General features: G+C 47.9%; 1 protein-coding gene across 11 annotated transcripts in view; it reads right to left on the reverse strand.

Annotated features, from left to right (window-relative positions):
* RNF220 (ring finger protein 220) overlaps positions 1-15,300 on the reverse strand; it is a 232,054-nt gene that overhangs the window by 50,829 nt on the left and 165,925 nt on the right. For 7 of the 11 annotated variants that reach the window (XM_056355265.1, XM_056355263.1, XM_056355262.1 and 4 more), the window contains 3 exons: positions 12,819-12,914; positions 8,468-8,510; positions 398-519 (listed from right to left, as the gene is read on the reverse strand). In XM_056355265.1, the coding sequence (XP_056211240.1) occupies positions 398-519; positions 8,468-8,510; positions 12,819-12,914 (261 nt within the window). Of the gene's footprint in view, positions 1-397; positions 520-8,467; positions 8,511-8,676; positions 8,888-12,818; positions 12,915-15,300 lie in introns of those variants that run through there. The other 4 variants (XM_056355268.1, XM_056355269.1, XM_056355271.1 and 1 more) reach the window with 3 other exon arrangements.

Here is a 15,300-nt window from a genome sequence, read left to right on the forward strand (position 1 = left end):
ACAAATGCCAGTCTGTTACAAAAAAACCCAACAAAAAATATTTCTAATGTTGTCAAAGGCAGAGATCAGAAAGAACTCTTCCCACTGTGCTACATAGGAAGCATGAAGTCCTACAAAAGGCTTCATGAACTTCAATAGCTCTACCTTTAGTCTATAACTGAGTCTTCAATAACAGCAAAAGGGTGCATGAAGTAAAAAAGTTACTAATGCAACAGGAGAAAAATCCAGAAGAATTCATCTTCTAAGACAAAGAGAAGTGACTACAGATCTTAGGGAGACAGTTAGCATTGCCTGCAAGCTCAGCAATGTTAGTTTTTGCCCCATGTTAGGTCAACTGCAGACAAAGCTAGGAGTAGGGAGAAGGGAATGGCAGCTGGTGATCCTGCTGCGCCTCTACCTTTGCAAGGCATTGTTCCACATGCCTACTCATCTCCTCCTCGGATCCTGACAGAGGTCGGCTGCAGAGGGGACATACCTGCCCTTCGTCTTGCTTCCTCCGTTTCATTTTTCCAATCCGAGCTGCATGGAGAAACCAGGGAAAGAAAACAAAAAGAAAAGAAAGAGAGAAAGAAAAAAAAAAAAGGAAGACATGTCAAGTTTGTAGATCCACTCTTCTCTCTCTTTGCTCAGCTCCAAATAATAAACCCTTGGCAGAAATGGTAAGATTTTACACCAGAAAATTCCGCTGCAACTCCCTATTCTGGCTTCTGTAAACAGTACAGAGACTGTTACTTAGCACTTCCCAAATTAAATCTGTAACCTGCGGCTGAGTACAGCCTGATTTCAGAAAGGCAGCTACTCACGATCTAATAACTAGGAGAAAGAATATCTGCTGCACATCCACAGGTAAGTTACTCAAATGATTAAATACTTTCTCTTGGAAGCCTGAAATTGTTTTTGAAGTTCAGCGATTAAGTCACTGAATCCTGTTCTGGATTTTGCCTTCTAAGTCCCTGACCCATCCACTAACAATCTATTCCCTATAGAAGAACTTGCTTAGACTGTAGAAGGATGATGCAGCACCCGAAAAGCCTTGGACAAAGTCCCTAACAGTTACTACAAGGACCACCGTGTCTCCTGTACACCCTGAATAATTCCTTCCCAGAACATCACAAGAAGTCAGAGCAGCATCTTAGCAGTGGGTAACATTTATGGAAAGATCTTTGCTGTGAAAATGCAACACCTATGCTAGATAGTTTGCCTCTATTTTTGTTTCACTGTTTTCACAGATGAAAACTGGGGGCTACACTGCCTTCTTGAGGGCATGCTCTGGGAAACAAACATGTTAGGAGTCACGATGATTAGAAAAAGCAGCCAAGGTAGTCTGTTGCTTAATCCAATCTCTGGTTAATTTGAGCCATCATTTCATGTGATCAAAACATCTGGAACCAAATCATTTGCATTAAAAAGAACTTCTGTCCTTTATTATGATGGCTTTAGGCAGGTATTACTGAATAACTCAATCACTGGCTGTAGGAAAGGTGCTGCTTAATTAATAAGGAAGGTCAAAATTCTGAATGAGAGACAAGGAAAAGCCCAAGGAAAGCCCATGCGATAATGAGAGATGACACTACCAAAAAGCTGCATTAGGCAGAAATCGTTACTGACATTGTGAGTGCTGTGGCACGCTCTCAAAGCCTTCATGCCTGAATACTGTAGGATCAACAGCTCCCTGCAGCCAACGAGTCTGAGAAAGCTGCTGCAATGCCAGGAAGAGAAGGACCAGGGTACGGGAAAGTTTCTGTCAATCATTTTCATGAGTTTAGTGCAGACACACCACCCAGTGAATTACAAAGTTTCAACTGAACACACCAACACAGACCTGAAAGGCCTCTTGGAAAGCTTTCTTGTTGGCTTCCCTGGACTCGGGACTCTCTGGGTTAGGACATACCTTCCCACAATCCAGAACCAGGGGTACTCGTCATCCCCTACACTCTCTGATGCTCCAGGGTTAAGACTTTAAATTATTCCCTGGGCATTGCTTTTCCTTACTGAGACAGATTTGTGGGAAAACTTTCAAAATCAATCTTCGCTACTAGCATCATGAAAAGAATCCTGCAAATGTGACATTTCTAGAATAAGAGACAGCAACCCGAGACCAAAACAAGACTCTTTTTGATACCTGACACTTTGAACAACAGAGGCTCTAAAGTAAATGTACACCACTTTCATCATTTGTCTAAAATTTATTTGTTAAAGCTCCACAATCCTGTCTTGTGCTGGGTACACCACCACCACATTGACAGCTCCACAGCCCACTGCCTCGCCACACCCTTCAGGTACTTCAGTATTCCTATTGAGATATTTTAATAGTTTCCTTCCTATTCTGTCTGTTTAAATCTGTTACTTTACCTATACTGTCAGCTTCTACTCCAGAAGGTAAATCACCTGACTTCCAGTCAATACAGAAGCAAAAATCATGAAGCATTACTGCCAGTTTCATTATGCCCAGATGAAATTATATTCCACTTTTGAATAAAACTATGACTGCCAACATGTTTTCTTTGTTTTCTCTCCTGTTCCTGAACCTCCAAACACTGTCTTCCCCCTGCCCTCTGCATCATCCAGCCCTGTTAAGAAGCAGTCAGAGTTAAGCTATGCTCCCTCTGGTTTGTACTTCAGTGCACGAGAGACTTCAGAAGTTCTGGTTTAGCGAGTACCTATATCCTCCAGTACGGCTCTTCCACGTAAGTTTAGGATGCTCTTTCCTTGCCTCACTAGCTCTGTACAGCCAACACAAGACAGGGGACGAGGCTGGAATCAGACACAACCTGAGCATTCTGTAGCAAACACCTATCTGAGCAGAGGAAAACAGGAACAAAGTTTTCCTGTCCTCATCGTAGACTCCTCTTTCTCTCACCTCATCCTGTTTTTAAACAGGGAAATGGAGGGAAGGAGCAGTTTAATTATTCTGGTAGGACTCCCGGTGGCCAATCAATCCAGCTAAGTCAGTCTGCTTGGCAAGTCTGTTAATATTTTTAACTTTTTTACTGCTATCCTGCAGTACAGGCATCGTACCAGTGATAAAAGAAAGACAACTTATCTTAGGTCTTGCACTTATAAATTCTTGGGACTGTTTTGCGAGAACAAGTACCTGATCTGCTGTTGAAATGTTAGTGCAGAGCTGGGAATGGAACCTCCCCTCTGCTCCAGCTCCAAGGAAGACCAGGCAGACAGTCCCTATCTTGGCTCATTTAGCTCTGCCAGGAATAAGTTCTAGTGCCACAAGTGAAAAAGCCACTGGAATAAAGAGGTGTTGAAAACAAATCCCCCTGCCATTTTCATTCTGTGGTCATTAGCAGCGGCAGTGTTGTGCCCACAGAGGCTCAGGGAGCCCCTGGTGACAGCAGAAACCAAAAGGGAATGTTGCAGCCTAGAAAGCACATCCCGAGCAGCGCTGTCCCTACCCGACAGGACACACAGCCGGGCTATCACTTCCAATCAGCGCAGAAGGGACAGAGCAGCCCCAAAGGCAGGGGGTGATTGTGACACTGTCCCGAAGGGGAGCAGCTCAAAAGAACACGCAAGTGAGACCACAAGATTGTTAATTAGTGTTGATAGACATGATCACTTCTAATTAGCTCACTAATCCCTCTTCCCCCTTGCTCCTGTCGCAGAAGCATGGGAGAGGAAGGGAAAAAAAAAAAGCCATTCCCTCTCATAATTCAGAAAGATAAAAACGCAGACAGTGGAGGACTGGATGCAAGAGGACGGAGCCCAGGGAATGTTTTTGCACAAGGCTAGCCCATTCTTACCTCTGACCGAACAAAGACTCCACAGTTATTATTCCAGCCTTCTGCCAGGAGGTGAAGAGTTCACTAGTTTTTATTAGGATTGATAATTATTATTAGGCCATCAGAGGGCTTCCAGCACCTTTGAGGCCTCATTTTTAACAGACGCACATTACCCTACGCACTGCTCCAGCTGCATCTGCATGTTCTCCCTCAGGTTACACTAAACCATTGGGCACCCCAGGAGTTTAAGTCACCACAGCATATGAATGAGAAAGTAGCACATGGAGGTGAGCAAGAATTGGGGGCCAGAGCAAGGGCCAGCGTGTCAGTTACGGTCTCTGGCTTAATTTAGGAGCTGTGCTGCTTAAGGGAGCTGCTCTTCCCTTTCCTAACATGGGGTCTCTTGGCACTACACAAGGTGAGAAGCTGCTTGCACTAGAGGAGCATCCTAACCGCACTTGACAAAGCCTCTACCGCTGAGGGTACACCTGCCCCTGCCTTCCCAGGGGTGCGGAGAGAGGAGCCAGCTCACCCCTGCTGCCTGTGGGCAGAACAGACCAACGGTCTTTTCTCACAAGAGGCTGTCCCCATCAAGGCTGAACCTTATTAATGCCTAAAGATCATGTTATTCTCTAGCCTAGCAAAACTTCCTGAAAGAAAATCTAATGGATTTTAGTTTTCACTGGTACATCCCTCCACAAGCAAAAATTTACCTTCAGGACAGGACACTAATTACCTCAGAAGTGCTCTTACATAGCATCTAGCAGTAGACACTATACAAACCTCTACTGCAGCATCAAAGGAGATGATTAAGTTACTAGCAATATCTCTTATGATTCCCTCCACCAGTTCGAGTGGTCCCCCGAGTCCCATGCAGACATCATTAGCAGCTCCTGCAATGGCAGGCCAATCAAATTAAGTGGAAACATTTTTGTCTTCTTTCCAGTGAAAATCATCTAGCTTTCTTCCTCCCCCACCCATCAGGTACAAGAGCACACAATGTGCTGCTGGTGGTTCAACAAACTGCACGGTGACCACCTCCGTGGAGGTGTGCCCAGGGAGGTGGGCTTACAGCCACCACCAAAACAGGAATCAGCTTCTCAGGCAGGCGTAAAAGGAGCTGGGTAAGGACCTATTTTACAACTCTGCTGAGAATGCCAACTTTGCAAATATCCCTAAATTGGACTCAAAGATATTAAAGCACAAGAGTTACCACCTGCTCTCTGCAAATCTACTAGAGGAGTTTTGCGGGGCGCTTATACTCCTTTTTGTTAGACCTATCACAAAAAGCTTCTGTGGATGATCGACTTCTTCAAGAGCATCTGATCTAAAGGAACAAAGGCAGCAATGGCAGAGCACAAACAGCCATCTCAAGAACAAGCTGAAGCAAAACAGATGGTCAAGAATGAATCTGTTTCAGAAATTATGTACAATTTGCTGCTCATCTGAGAGAACATTAAGGGCCAAATTCACAGAAGGGTCTCAGTGAGGCTTTCACACTTGCACGGCCAAACTTACTCACATGTGACTTTCAGCAACCTTCAAACTGACACTATTCTCTGTGGCTGGCACATACCTAACCTACTGAATCCATGTTCTGATGCACTAACCCATAACTATGTGCCTCTAATTTTGTATAACTACCTAACCTGCTCTGCACTGCCAAACTCCATAAGCATCAATTTACAGGGTGGCTTAGTTTCCAGTTTGGCAACACTGGATATAAGGCAAATGAAAGAAATGCCTTCTTTATCACATGGGTTCATCAGGAATCAGCACCTCATACTCCTGGGTTCAAAAGGACACAGCCTCTGCAAAGTGAGTTTAGCACAGCTGAGAGGTGCAGGATTAACTCACTGAGGCTGACAGGGAAGTTCAGATACAAACACTCAGCCGAGTCTCTAACATTACTCTCCTGCTTCAGAGCTTGAAAATATATTCACCTTACTTACAGTTCAATTTAAGTCAAAGGTTTGACTTACAGAATTAAAATTCTGGACCATCAGGTACCTGTGAACCATGTAACTATCAGGACCCAATCATGTTGCAGCCAGGCCAACAGCAGCTCACAGAAGGCATCTCCCTCTCTACCTTCTCTTTCCTTAGCTCTTGTGCTTTCCCAAGTGACCACAACAGGATGGAACACATTGAGGAGATCTGACAGGACTCAAGCACAAGAAGCTTGGGCAGCTGAGACTTGAGCCAAGGACTATGTGGAGGAACAGCAAATACCATGACCCCCTTTTTATGGGAGGAGTTTCCAGAAGTGATTCTGGAACTCAGCTGGTAAGAAGCTTGACAGAGCTACCAAGATAAACTGGTTACAACAATATTGGAAAGTACACTTAAAACATAACAAAAAACAAATGAAATAAATAGATTTTTCTTTGACAGATAGCATTTTCTAGATCCTAAGTTTTTTCAGTGTGTCAACAAGAATATGAAACAAAAAGCCAAATACCTTTGACCAAGTCCTACATAACTTCTGTCAGTGTAAACTAACATGGGATAAGGCCATTCTCACAGAGCAAGCTATAAAGTCGCGTGATTGATTAGAAGCTCATTAAAACACAAGATATAGATAAATAAGCATTTTTTACCCCCTCAGAACACCCAAATGTTCTCCATTTGGAGCAATACTGCTTAAATAACTGTTCAACAATAACGTGGCAAAGCTTACAAATACCACAAAGCTACTTTAGTGCAAACAAAAGTGCAGAAGGAAACGAGAAAGCAGGTCGAGTTCAGTGGACACAAATACAGTCAAATAAATGCACAGAAAGAAGCAGCATAACCTACCCAACCATCCAGCTGAATACTAATCTAACAGCATAGGATGGAACCAGGCATCAGTACAGCTCTGTTCTGGGAACAGTAGTAACCAGATCCATAAAAAGCTACAGCCAGGAGGAACCAGTTCTGACCTAGTTTGACCTTCTTTGTTGACCCAAAGCACTTCAGGTAGTATTTCTGCATCCAGCTCCCTAGCATCTGGGCCTAGTACTGTTAGGGTGTACAACTGAACTGACAGGATATACCAGCATTATAGGGGCACTACATAAATTAACTGAATGTCCTCATTTGGAATATGTCTGTCTGTTCGACTCACTGTACCCCAACAGGTACGTACAAAAACGATTGTAAAAGGTTCAGCAAAACCAACACAAATGCTATACAAAACTAGCAGCCTTCTTTTAGATGATGAGCCTAGGTTCACAAAAGCATCCGAGAACAGGCCCAAGAGGAGTTCCTAGATCGCAATCTACACAGATTGTGCTGCAGCCCTACTTGGAGCTAAAGTCAAAAGCATCAAGTACTACTGAGCCAGTTCAGCAGAGCACACTGTCATCAAGAGCCTTCATTCATACTGAAGGACTCCACAACACCAAAAACCTCACAAGCCTGGCTCGACTTTATTGAAAATAAGGTAACCGCACAGCGTTGGCCTGAAGAAAGGTGGAAGGGGGGAGCTCAGCCCCAGCTATCCAAAAACGATGAATAAAGTTTGACACAACTGACTCCAGAGACCTCTGCCACACAAAACAAGTCACCGCAGAGCAATACCTCAGCGTACGTCAGCCATCTTAAGTCTGCCGGGAAAAGGGTCCACCTGCCAGCACTGGCAACTCACTGCACTCACCTGAGTGCAGATGTGAACACACCTGCCAGCAGTTACCTGTGACTGATGCAAAGCAACTCATCTCTTTGTTGTATGACGTCACAGACTTCCAAGTGTTCATTTTTTTGGCCCTCTGGGTTAATACTTAGAAATCTCTAAGCTAGTTCTGAATTCAGTTATGTATAACCTATCAAAGACATTGGGTCGGTAGTTTAATAACGCTTCTATTTGCTTAAGACTACGCTAAACATGTAGTACTTCAGATTCAAGCAAACTATTTTGGTATGAGCACACGCTGAAGCCTTCTTCTATTTTGTTAAAAGTATCTTTTGCTCTATCTTCTAAATAAATTGCATCAGCAGAACATCACCGGTGTTATCTTAAACTATCACAGCAGGAAGCTCAAGGTTAAGAAGCCTCCTGATAACCCAAATAACCAAATTTTGACTAAATGGTACATATTAGACTGGCTAAAAACAATACAAAGATCAGATCACAGAATATTGTTATTATTTAACTACTAAGTTCCAACTTCCCTGAACTTTGGGAAAAGTTTCCACTTCAGCTCAAGAAAAAAACCCCAAAACATACTTTCAGATTTTTTCTGATTTACAAACAGAGATGGGACTTTCTGCTATAACAAGATTTCTGAACACCCAGAAACACAAGAATAAAAGTAACGCACCAGCATCTGTGTGTTTGAGAGGAAAAAAAACCCAAAACAACCCCCAAAACATGACGTCAGATGCACAGACGCTCAGACTGCTGGTTTAAAAGTTTACTGCAAGATTCTGCCATGTGAGCCGCGGAAGCACAGCTGCCTGGCCCCGCGACCCGACAGCCAGGATTCAGGGCACACTTATAAGCTCGCTGGTGGGTTCCCAGCGCCGAGAGCTGCTTCGCCCGGGAACCGGGGAGGAACCTGGAGGGCTTCACCCCAGCACACCCCGCACCCCACCGGCTGCTTGGCGAAGCCCCGCCGAGGCAGGTCGCCGCTCCCGGCCGGCGGGGACGGGGGTCACAAAACTATGGAAACTTTGCGGGAAGAGGGAGGCGCGGGAGGAGGCCCGGCGGGGCGGGGGCAGCCCGGGGCGCCGCGCGGGGCCGCACTCACCGTTCAGCCGGGTCTGCCGGTTCGCTCGCACCCGCAGGAAGGTCTGCAGAGGGGAGACAAGAGCGCAGAAGTGTCAGGGCCCGCGGGCGCCGATGTAAACAACTCGCCCCCCGCCGATAAACAAGGCCCGGCCCGGACCCCCCGCCCCGCGCATCACCGGGACAACGCACCGGCCCCAGGCCTGCCGCGCCCCCCCCCTCCGCACCCACCTCTTCCCGGCCCCCGCCGCCGGGCCCCCTCCTGCCGCTCTGCATAGCCGCGGGCGCCGCCGGCGGCCGGCGGGGCAGCGGGGCGGTGGGCCCCGGAGCGGACCCCCCCGCGCGGCCCGGGATGCGGGCGGATACGACGCGGCCCGGCAGGCGCCGCCGATCAGCCCCCAGCGGCCGCCGCCATGTTGGCCCCGGTCATGTGACCCGCCGCCGAGCGGGTGAAAGTTCACCAGGAAACCGGCGGGGAGAGTCGCGAGAAGAGGAAGTTCCTATGGCAACCGACAGGCGGCAGCAGGGCCCAGCGAGCCCCGGCCAATCAGGGCCCCGGGGCCGCTGGAACCCAGAGGCGTCTGGCCAATCAGAAATCAAGGGTAACTGGGGCCCTAGTGTCTGGCCAATCAGGAATCAGAAGCCACTGGACACCCCCCCCCAGGGTACATAACCAATCAGAGCCCTGGGGCAACTGGAATCCAGGGCCAGTTGGCCAATCAGAACCCAGGAGCAACTAGAGGCAGGTTTCTTTGCCCAAATAGGGATTGAGCACCCTTTAGGCCCAACATCACTGGCCAATCAGGACCCTGGGCACAACTACAACCCAAAGCTGCTGGCCAATCAGGCACCAGGGGCAACCGCTCTCCAACTTCTGTTGCCCGTTTAGGGACTGGGGGCCCGAGGGCACCAGCCGTCCCGCACCTGGGGGGTAACTAGGCCCCAAAGCCTGTGGCCGGGGGGGGGGGGGGGCCAGCAGCCCCACCAGGCCTGGCCCAGCCCTACCATGGGACCCCAAGGGCACTGGGCTGCGGCGGGCGAGGCCCTGGGGAAAGAACCCCTGGCCCTCCCACCTGCCCGGTTGGCTGAGTGCGGCCTGAACAACGACACCCCCTGTGTCTGCTGGGGCTGGGCTGGGCATGCCGGCCCGACCCACCCCAGTGGCACCCACCTGGGTTTTGGGGCTCTAATACCTTCCCGGCCTTCCCAAGGAGAAGTGGCCAGTGCTGCAGGTGTGGGGGCACCCAGGCTGCAGGTGGGGCGCTGCCACCTCGCCTCTGCTTTTCAGCCTCTTCCCCCTCTTGTCCTTTCTGCATTTCAGCAAACCTGGGCAATCCAACTGGTCTGGTGGATTTCTTTCCCACAGCTGTGGTGGGAGGTGGTCGCAGTGGACCAGCCTGAGGTTAGGATAGAGCTAGGGGCTAGAAATGGGGCAGCACAGGCTCCTACACACACAATCCTCTTTGTTCTCCCCTCTGCAGACTCCTCAGACTTTGTTTCTTGGAATCAAGCCTACATATTGGGTCTCTGTGCTGGCACCTGACAAGCTGCTGCTCCTTCAGAGAAAAAAACCAAAAAGCCCTGGTATGTTTTGCTGTTTCAGAAGATGATAGGCAGTTAGCAAGTTCAGGTGCTGGCTGGTAAGCTTTGCACAGTGCTGACCTGCATCGTACATCTGTCTGCAAGCTGAAATGCAGTTGTATTTTCATACATGTGCTTGCTTACTGAATGAAAGCTGCTGATTGTTGGTTTTACCCCTTTGATTAATTAAGCTGTCTTTTGGGAGGCATGCTCACTGCTGAGCTCAGGTGGAGGGAGGGAAGCCCTTCCTGGACGAGGATTTTAGCCTTTCAGTTATACTTACTCCACATGTTAGTCACAAATGTTCTGTGGGCTCAGCTGACCCATGCAAGGTGGTCTCCCTCCAAGCCTGAAGTGCTGTCTTTGTGGTATGGTGAATAACTTATAATTTGCTGTTGATTTTCCCACTGGGGATTCAGGGTTGTATCTAAATCTAACTAAAATGTCTTTATTTTTACTTGGAGCACAGGAAAAGCCCCAGCTGACAGAACGTACTGTATCTGAGAGCAACACCCACCACTGACCAAATCACAAGGTCCTGCACTACACCAGCTGCTACCACCTCGGTCCGATCAGTGTCCATGTACCAAATTCCAGCAACCAGGCTTGGCACAGGGGAGGCAAGGGGACCCGCCCCTGCCCATGTCTTGGAGCCACCCCACTGCCTCTGCTGCAGCTCCTTCTCGGTGTGGAGAGCAATGTGAGCAGCCCAAATGCTGTGCAAGCCCATATTCCTGTAGCACTCCTATTCATAAATCTCATTCTTCCCTAAATATCCCCATGGTAAATAAGCACTAAGACTAAGAAAACCGAGCCACAGGAATTCTGAAAACCTATACGCCAATAACTCATGTTCTAGCTTGTTACTAATACACTGTGTATTCATGATTAGATCACAGATAACACAAGGGACATTCGTAATTCCAGCACACCTCTGCATATGGAAAGCTAAATTTTGCAGCCCTTAAAGTCACTACCATGAGAGTCTTCTGCTCTACTTGCTGAACATTTCCCTTGGTAAACCAGGAAGACTGAATTCTTATTCATATTGTGGCTTTATTAAGGGTATGCTGAGGCTTTACACAACCCTGGCACCCACTCTGAGGTCCCTTTACACTGCCAGAGCAGCATAACGCAGCCAGCAGAAGCGTAAATGAAAATCAGGCCCCAGAGGTCTTATCTCCCTGCAGTGCGGACTTACAACTCCCATTACACATTTGCATTAAGGGCTGCAACCTTCCATAAAATACACTCACAAACTTAAAACACATTGGAGACTACCTAGACTCAGCACATAGAGGGGGCTTCTGCTGAGAATATTTGTCCTCAAGTATGACATAATAAAAATTTATAGGAATGGAGAACTGCAAGGGACCACCAGTTTCACAGAGACTGAAGTCTGGCGGAGCGGGGAGGGAGGGGTGTTCTCCAACAAAGGGGGCCATGGCAAAAGTCTCTTCCTTGCCCTTTTGGAAGGAACGTGATTTATTTATTAGCCTTAATAGCAGGCAGGAAAGAGAGTGGGATTACCTGAATCAGGCATTTCTGTATCTTCTGCAGGGTTTTGCTTCTCTTAATTTGCACCATGTCTCATTGTTCATAGAAGGGTCAAGTGACTCTGATGTGACACCAGGTTATAACTGAAGGCTACACGGGAATATGTAGCAAACTATGGAGGGTCTGGTCCATATTTGATAATATAAACAATAAATAGAACAGAGGACAGAGTAATGGGCAACAAATGTACAAATCTGCTACTAATAGGACCCATCTACAGGAACACATGGTTTAACTGGGGCTGCTCAGTTAAGACCTCCAGCACTGGTCACCAGCCTCTCCTTCTGCAGATCCAAACGCAGACCTGGCACAACGTAAAGTGGCTGTTGCAGGAAGACCTGATCATCTGCCTGACTCTGGGCACAGGGCATCGCTGCAGAGCACCGCAGGATACAGGGTGATGGGCGTATGCCAAGCTGGTATAGCCACGGCCCGCCCAGCCTGTCCACGTGGCAGGTGGAGGCACGCTTGCGTCTGTGCTGAAGACCACCATTAATTTGACTGCTGCCTTTCAGAGCTTACTTGAAGCCAGTGGCTGAGTGCAGGCTTGCAGCCAGACAGTTTGGATGTGTGTTGAGTTAGTCCAGTGTGCCAGCCTGCCCCAAAAGTACAGACAGACTTAAAACAAGCCAAGCCTGTACTTGTGCTGCTGCCTTTCTCATCTTGCTCCATCTCCCTCAACTTTTACCCACTGTATCACAAGTCAAGACTTGCTGCTTCTCTGGGCAGAGAGTGTTTTATAAAACACGCTGGCATGGCTGTGGATGGTCCAAAACCATTTCTGGTTTGAGTGGGAGTCATGAGTTAGTTTGCCAGGCAGTGGCACACCAGTGAAATGGAAAATGTTGGCCTGCTGCAGGCTGACATCATTCACTGTTTTACAAAAAAAATCACTTCTCTGAAAGTTTCCCAGTGGCACAGGGTAAGTAATGACAAACATAGCCACGGCAATGACCAAGATGATGAATATAATGCAACAGAAACCTCTATAAAGATTTAAAGCAGTTTTGTGCAGCTGTGATTTAATGTCGGACCTGGGAGAACTCTGCAGACAAAAGCACACCTTCACAGCCGTGCGAGGGACCCAGTGCTCACGTCCCCATGCTGCAGGCACGCGAGCTGGGGCAGTGGTGCACAGCCGAGAGCTGGGCTCTCACGCACGGAGGGCTGCAGGCACTGGGGCGAGCTGGCTCCCTGCCTAAGGCTGAGACCAGTGATGGCATCTGCCTGCTTACCTGGTATCTGTCGGAGTGATGGATGTCATCTGAGGAGTGGGGCGATGCCGTTGGAGAATCTCCTTCCCGCTTGATTGAGGCCGACAACAAAATTGACTGCAAGAGAAAGGAGAAATTCATGCTGTGAGCATTGCCGAGCTCTCTGCCCCTTGCTTGCCATGGAGAGTGTCTGCCGGGCTGTGGGGTGGCTCTGGGACGGACTGCTGGGCTGTGGGGCTGGCTCTGCTCTTCCCATGGGACCCTGCCCCACAAAGGGGACCAGGCTGCAGGGTCTAGCATAGTGCAAAGGCATCAGGCAACAAAAGGATGGGCATTTTGTCTCCAGGTCTAGTGGCTGGGGGCAGAATCAGGCCCTGCTCAAAACAGTGTGTGAGGACCACACCAGAAATTCACATGGTAAGGCGAAGGCCTGCTGATGTGGAGTGGCGCTTACATGCCCTTGTCCACCCCTCTAAGTGCCACTAAATCTCTCAATAGCTTTGTAAACTCCACTAAAGCTCTCAGCACCTTTGCAGCGCAGCTACCTCTTCCTTCTGTAATGATGCCATTTATTTTAATAAGTAGCACAGAAAAAAAGGGCCTTTTAGAAGGTGAAAAAGATCAGTGATATCTGAGACCTAAGAAATCACTGATAAACTTCAAGTCAATAGTAGGTAAGTCTAAATTCTACACACAGTGAACTCTAGCAGGAAAATTACTGTGGGAGTTTGACAGTGCATAAAAAAATGTACACTGAGTTGCAAGTGAACTTTATTACTAGAAGACTTTGAGGGAAAAATGCAATTTAAAATTCTAATTTAAAATATAAATTAGCTAACTAGGCTAAATATAGCCCAATACATTGTAAAAAATGTACACTAGAAATGCAGCTCTCCAGATGTTTGTTTCTGAGAATCAGCTGGCAAGATTTGACAATAAATGACTGCTCAGAGATGTGTGTGTTTGCGAAACGAAGTGTAGATATCATCTGAATTGGACAGGTCAAGTGTGGTGACAACATTATTAAAAAGCATAATACCTTGGAGAAAGGCAAGTATTCCAGAAATATTTGCCTCTGGGCTGAAATGAAATGTGAAAAAATGTGCATTTTTTGTAAAAGATACGAGCAAGTGGGAAAATGAGTCAGCATACAAATCGGTTCAGTCAGCAGGATGCGATCCCCTGGGCTCGGACAGCTCTCCCAGTGAGAAAAGCACAGCAGCGCAGTTGGGGTGGGCATGCAGGGAGGGCAGGCTCGGGATGGTGGTGGGGGAGGAGAATTTGGGATAATAAACCCTATGTTGGGGTTGAACATTTGGGATGTTCAACTCCATGGGCATGAGCTGCCAGCCTTGCCACGAGGGCAATAGCCACATCCCTGCCTGCACTGCGCTGCCATAAAGCATAGCTCTACCGACCATGACGTCCTGAAAGGAATTCCCTGACGGGTGCTCAGTTATCTCCCTGGACATGGTCCCTCCTGCCAATGCTGAGGGCTGTGCTGACCAATTCTCGGGGCTGGCACGCTCCTCAGCTCAGCCCGATGGGGATGCCAGTCACTGGGAGGGCCAGCGGTAGCCTGTGGGGCGGGGGGCTCTGGGTGAGGGCTGCCCCAAGACACCAGCCTCTGCTTCCCAGGGCAGAGATGGGCAGAGCAGGGGGGCTCTCCATTGCTGGCTGAACCCAGCTGGTGATGGGTTTTGGTGAGCCGCTCACGTATTTCTGGAGAAGCCCACTGATAACCATGTGAAGCCACCAGGAAAATTTCTGCAGAGTGCAGACCCCAAGCTCTTGCTGTTGTTTATTTTCTAAATGGAGGATGAGGAACATTTTTGAAGAAGCAGGACTGCACATACCCTATAAAGCAGAGGGATGTGAGCTCAAAGCCTTCAGGTGTGACTCAGAACAACATCCCTGTTTGCAGCAGTGTTAACGTCCAACCCCTCCTCTAATAAGCCAAGCACTCTGGAGCTGGGAGGGTGAAATCTGTTTTGTCTTCCAATGTATTCTAGAGAAGGTGAAAAAATACCCATCTCCCCATTCCTCCGCGACAGACAGACAAACCCTCCCCACCTCCAGCTTCCCGCTCAGCTTCTGGTAGCTCTAATCCAATATTATTATGTGAAAAATGGTTGGGCTAGCTATGGAGACAGTAAATTAAACGTTATGTATTAGTTTTTAGCGTGTGGTCCCAGGAAGAATGCTGGCCCCATTTATTCCACAAACCTCCTGAGCACCATGGCGATGACCTCTGGAAAAACGCAGGGCTAAACTAATCCCAAAGATGTCAATCTCGAGGCCTCTTCTACATACACTTGCAGTTTAGATTAATAAACTGTCTATTTTTAAATTGTGTGCAAGCACTTCAATTCTAAATACCTCGCCAGCATGTTAAACACAGCGTTAGAGATGCCAAGTCACACTTCCCCTTCACTCTTAGGAAACTTGACTTCATTTGTTTTTCTCATTTCCATGCGCTGTGCCACACTTTGCCTTTCAGGCA

Source organism: Falco biarmicus, chromosome 11 (genome assembly GCF_023638135.1).
Source record: "Falco biarmicus isolate bFalBia1 chromosome 11, bFalBia1.pri, whole genome shotgun sequence".
Taxonomy (NCBI): domain Eukaryota; kingdom Metazoa; phylum Chordata; class Aves; order Falconiformes; family Falconidae; genus Falco; species Falco biarmicus.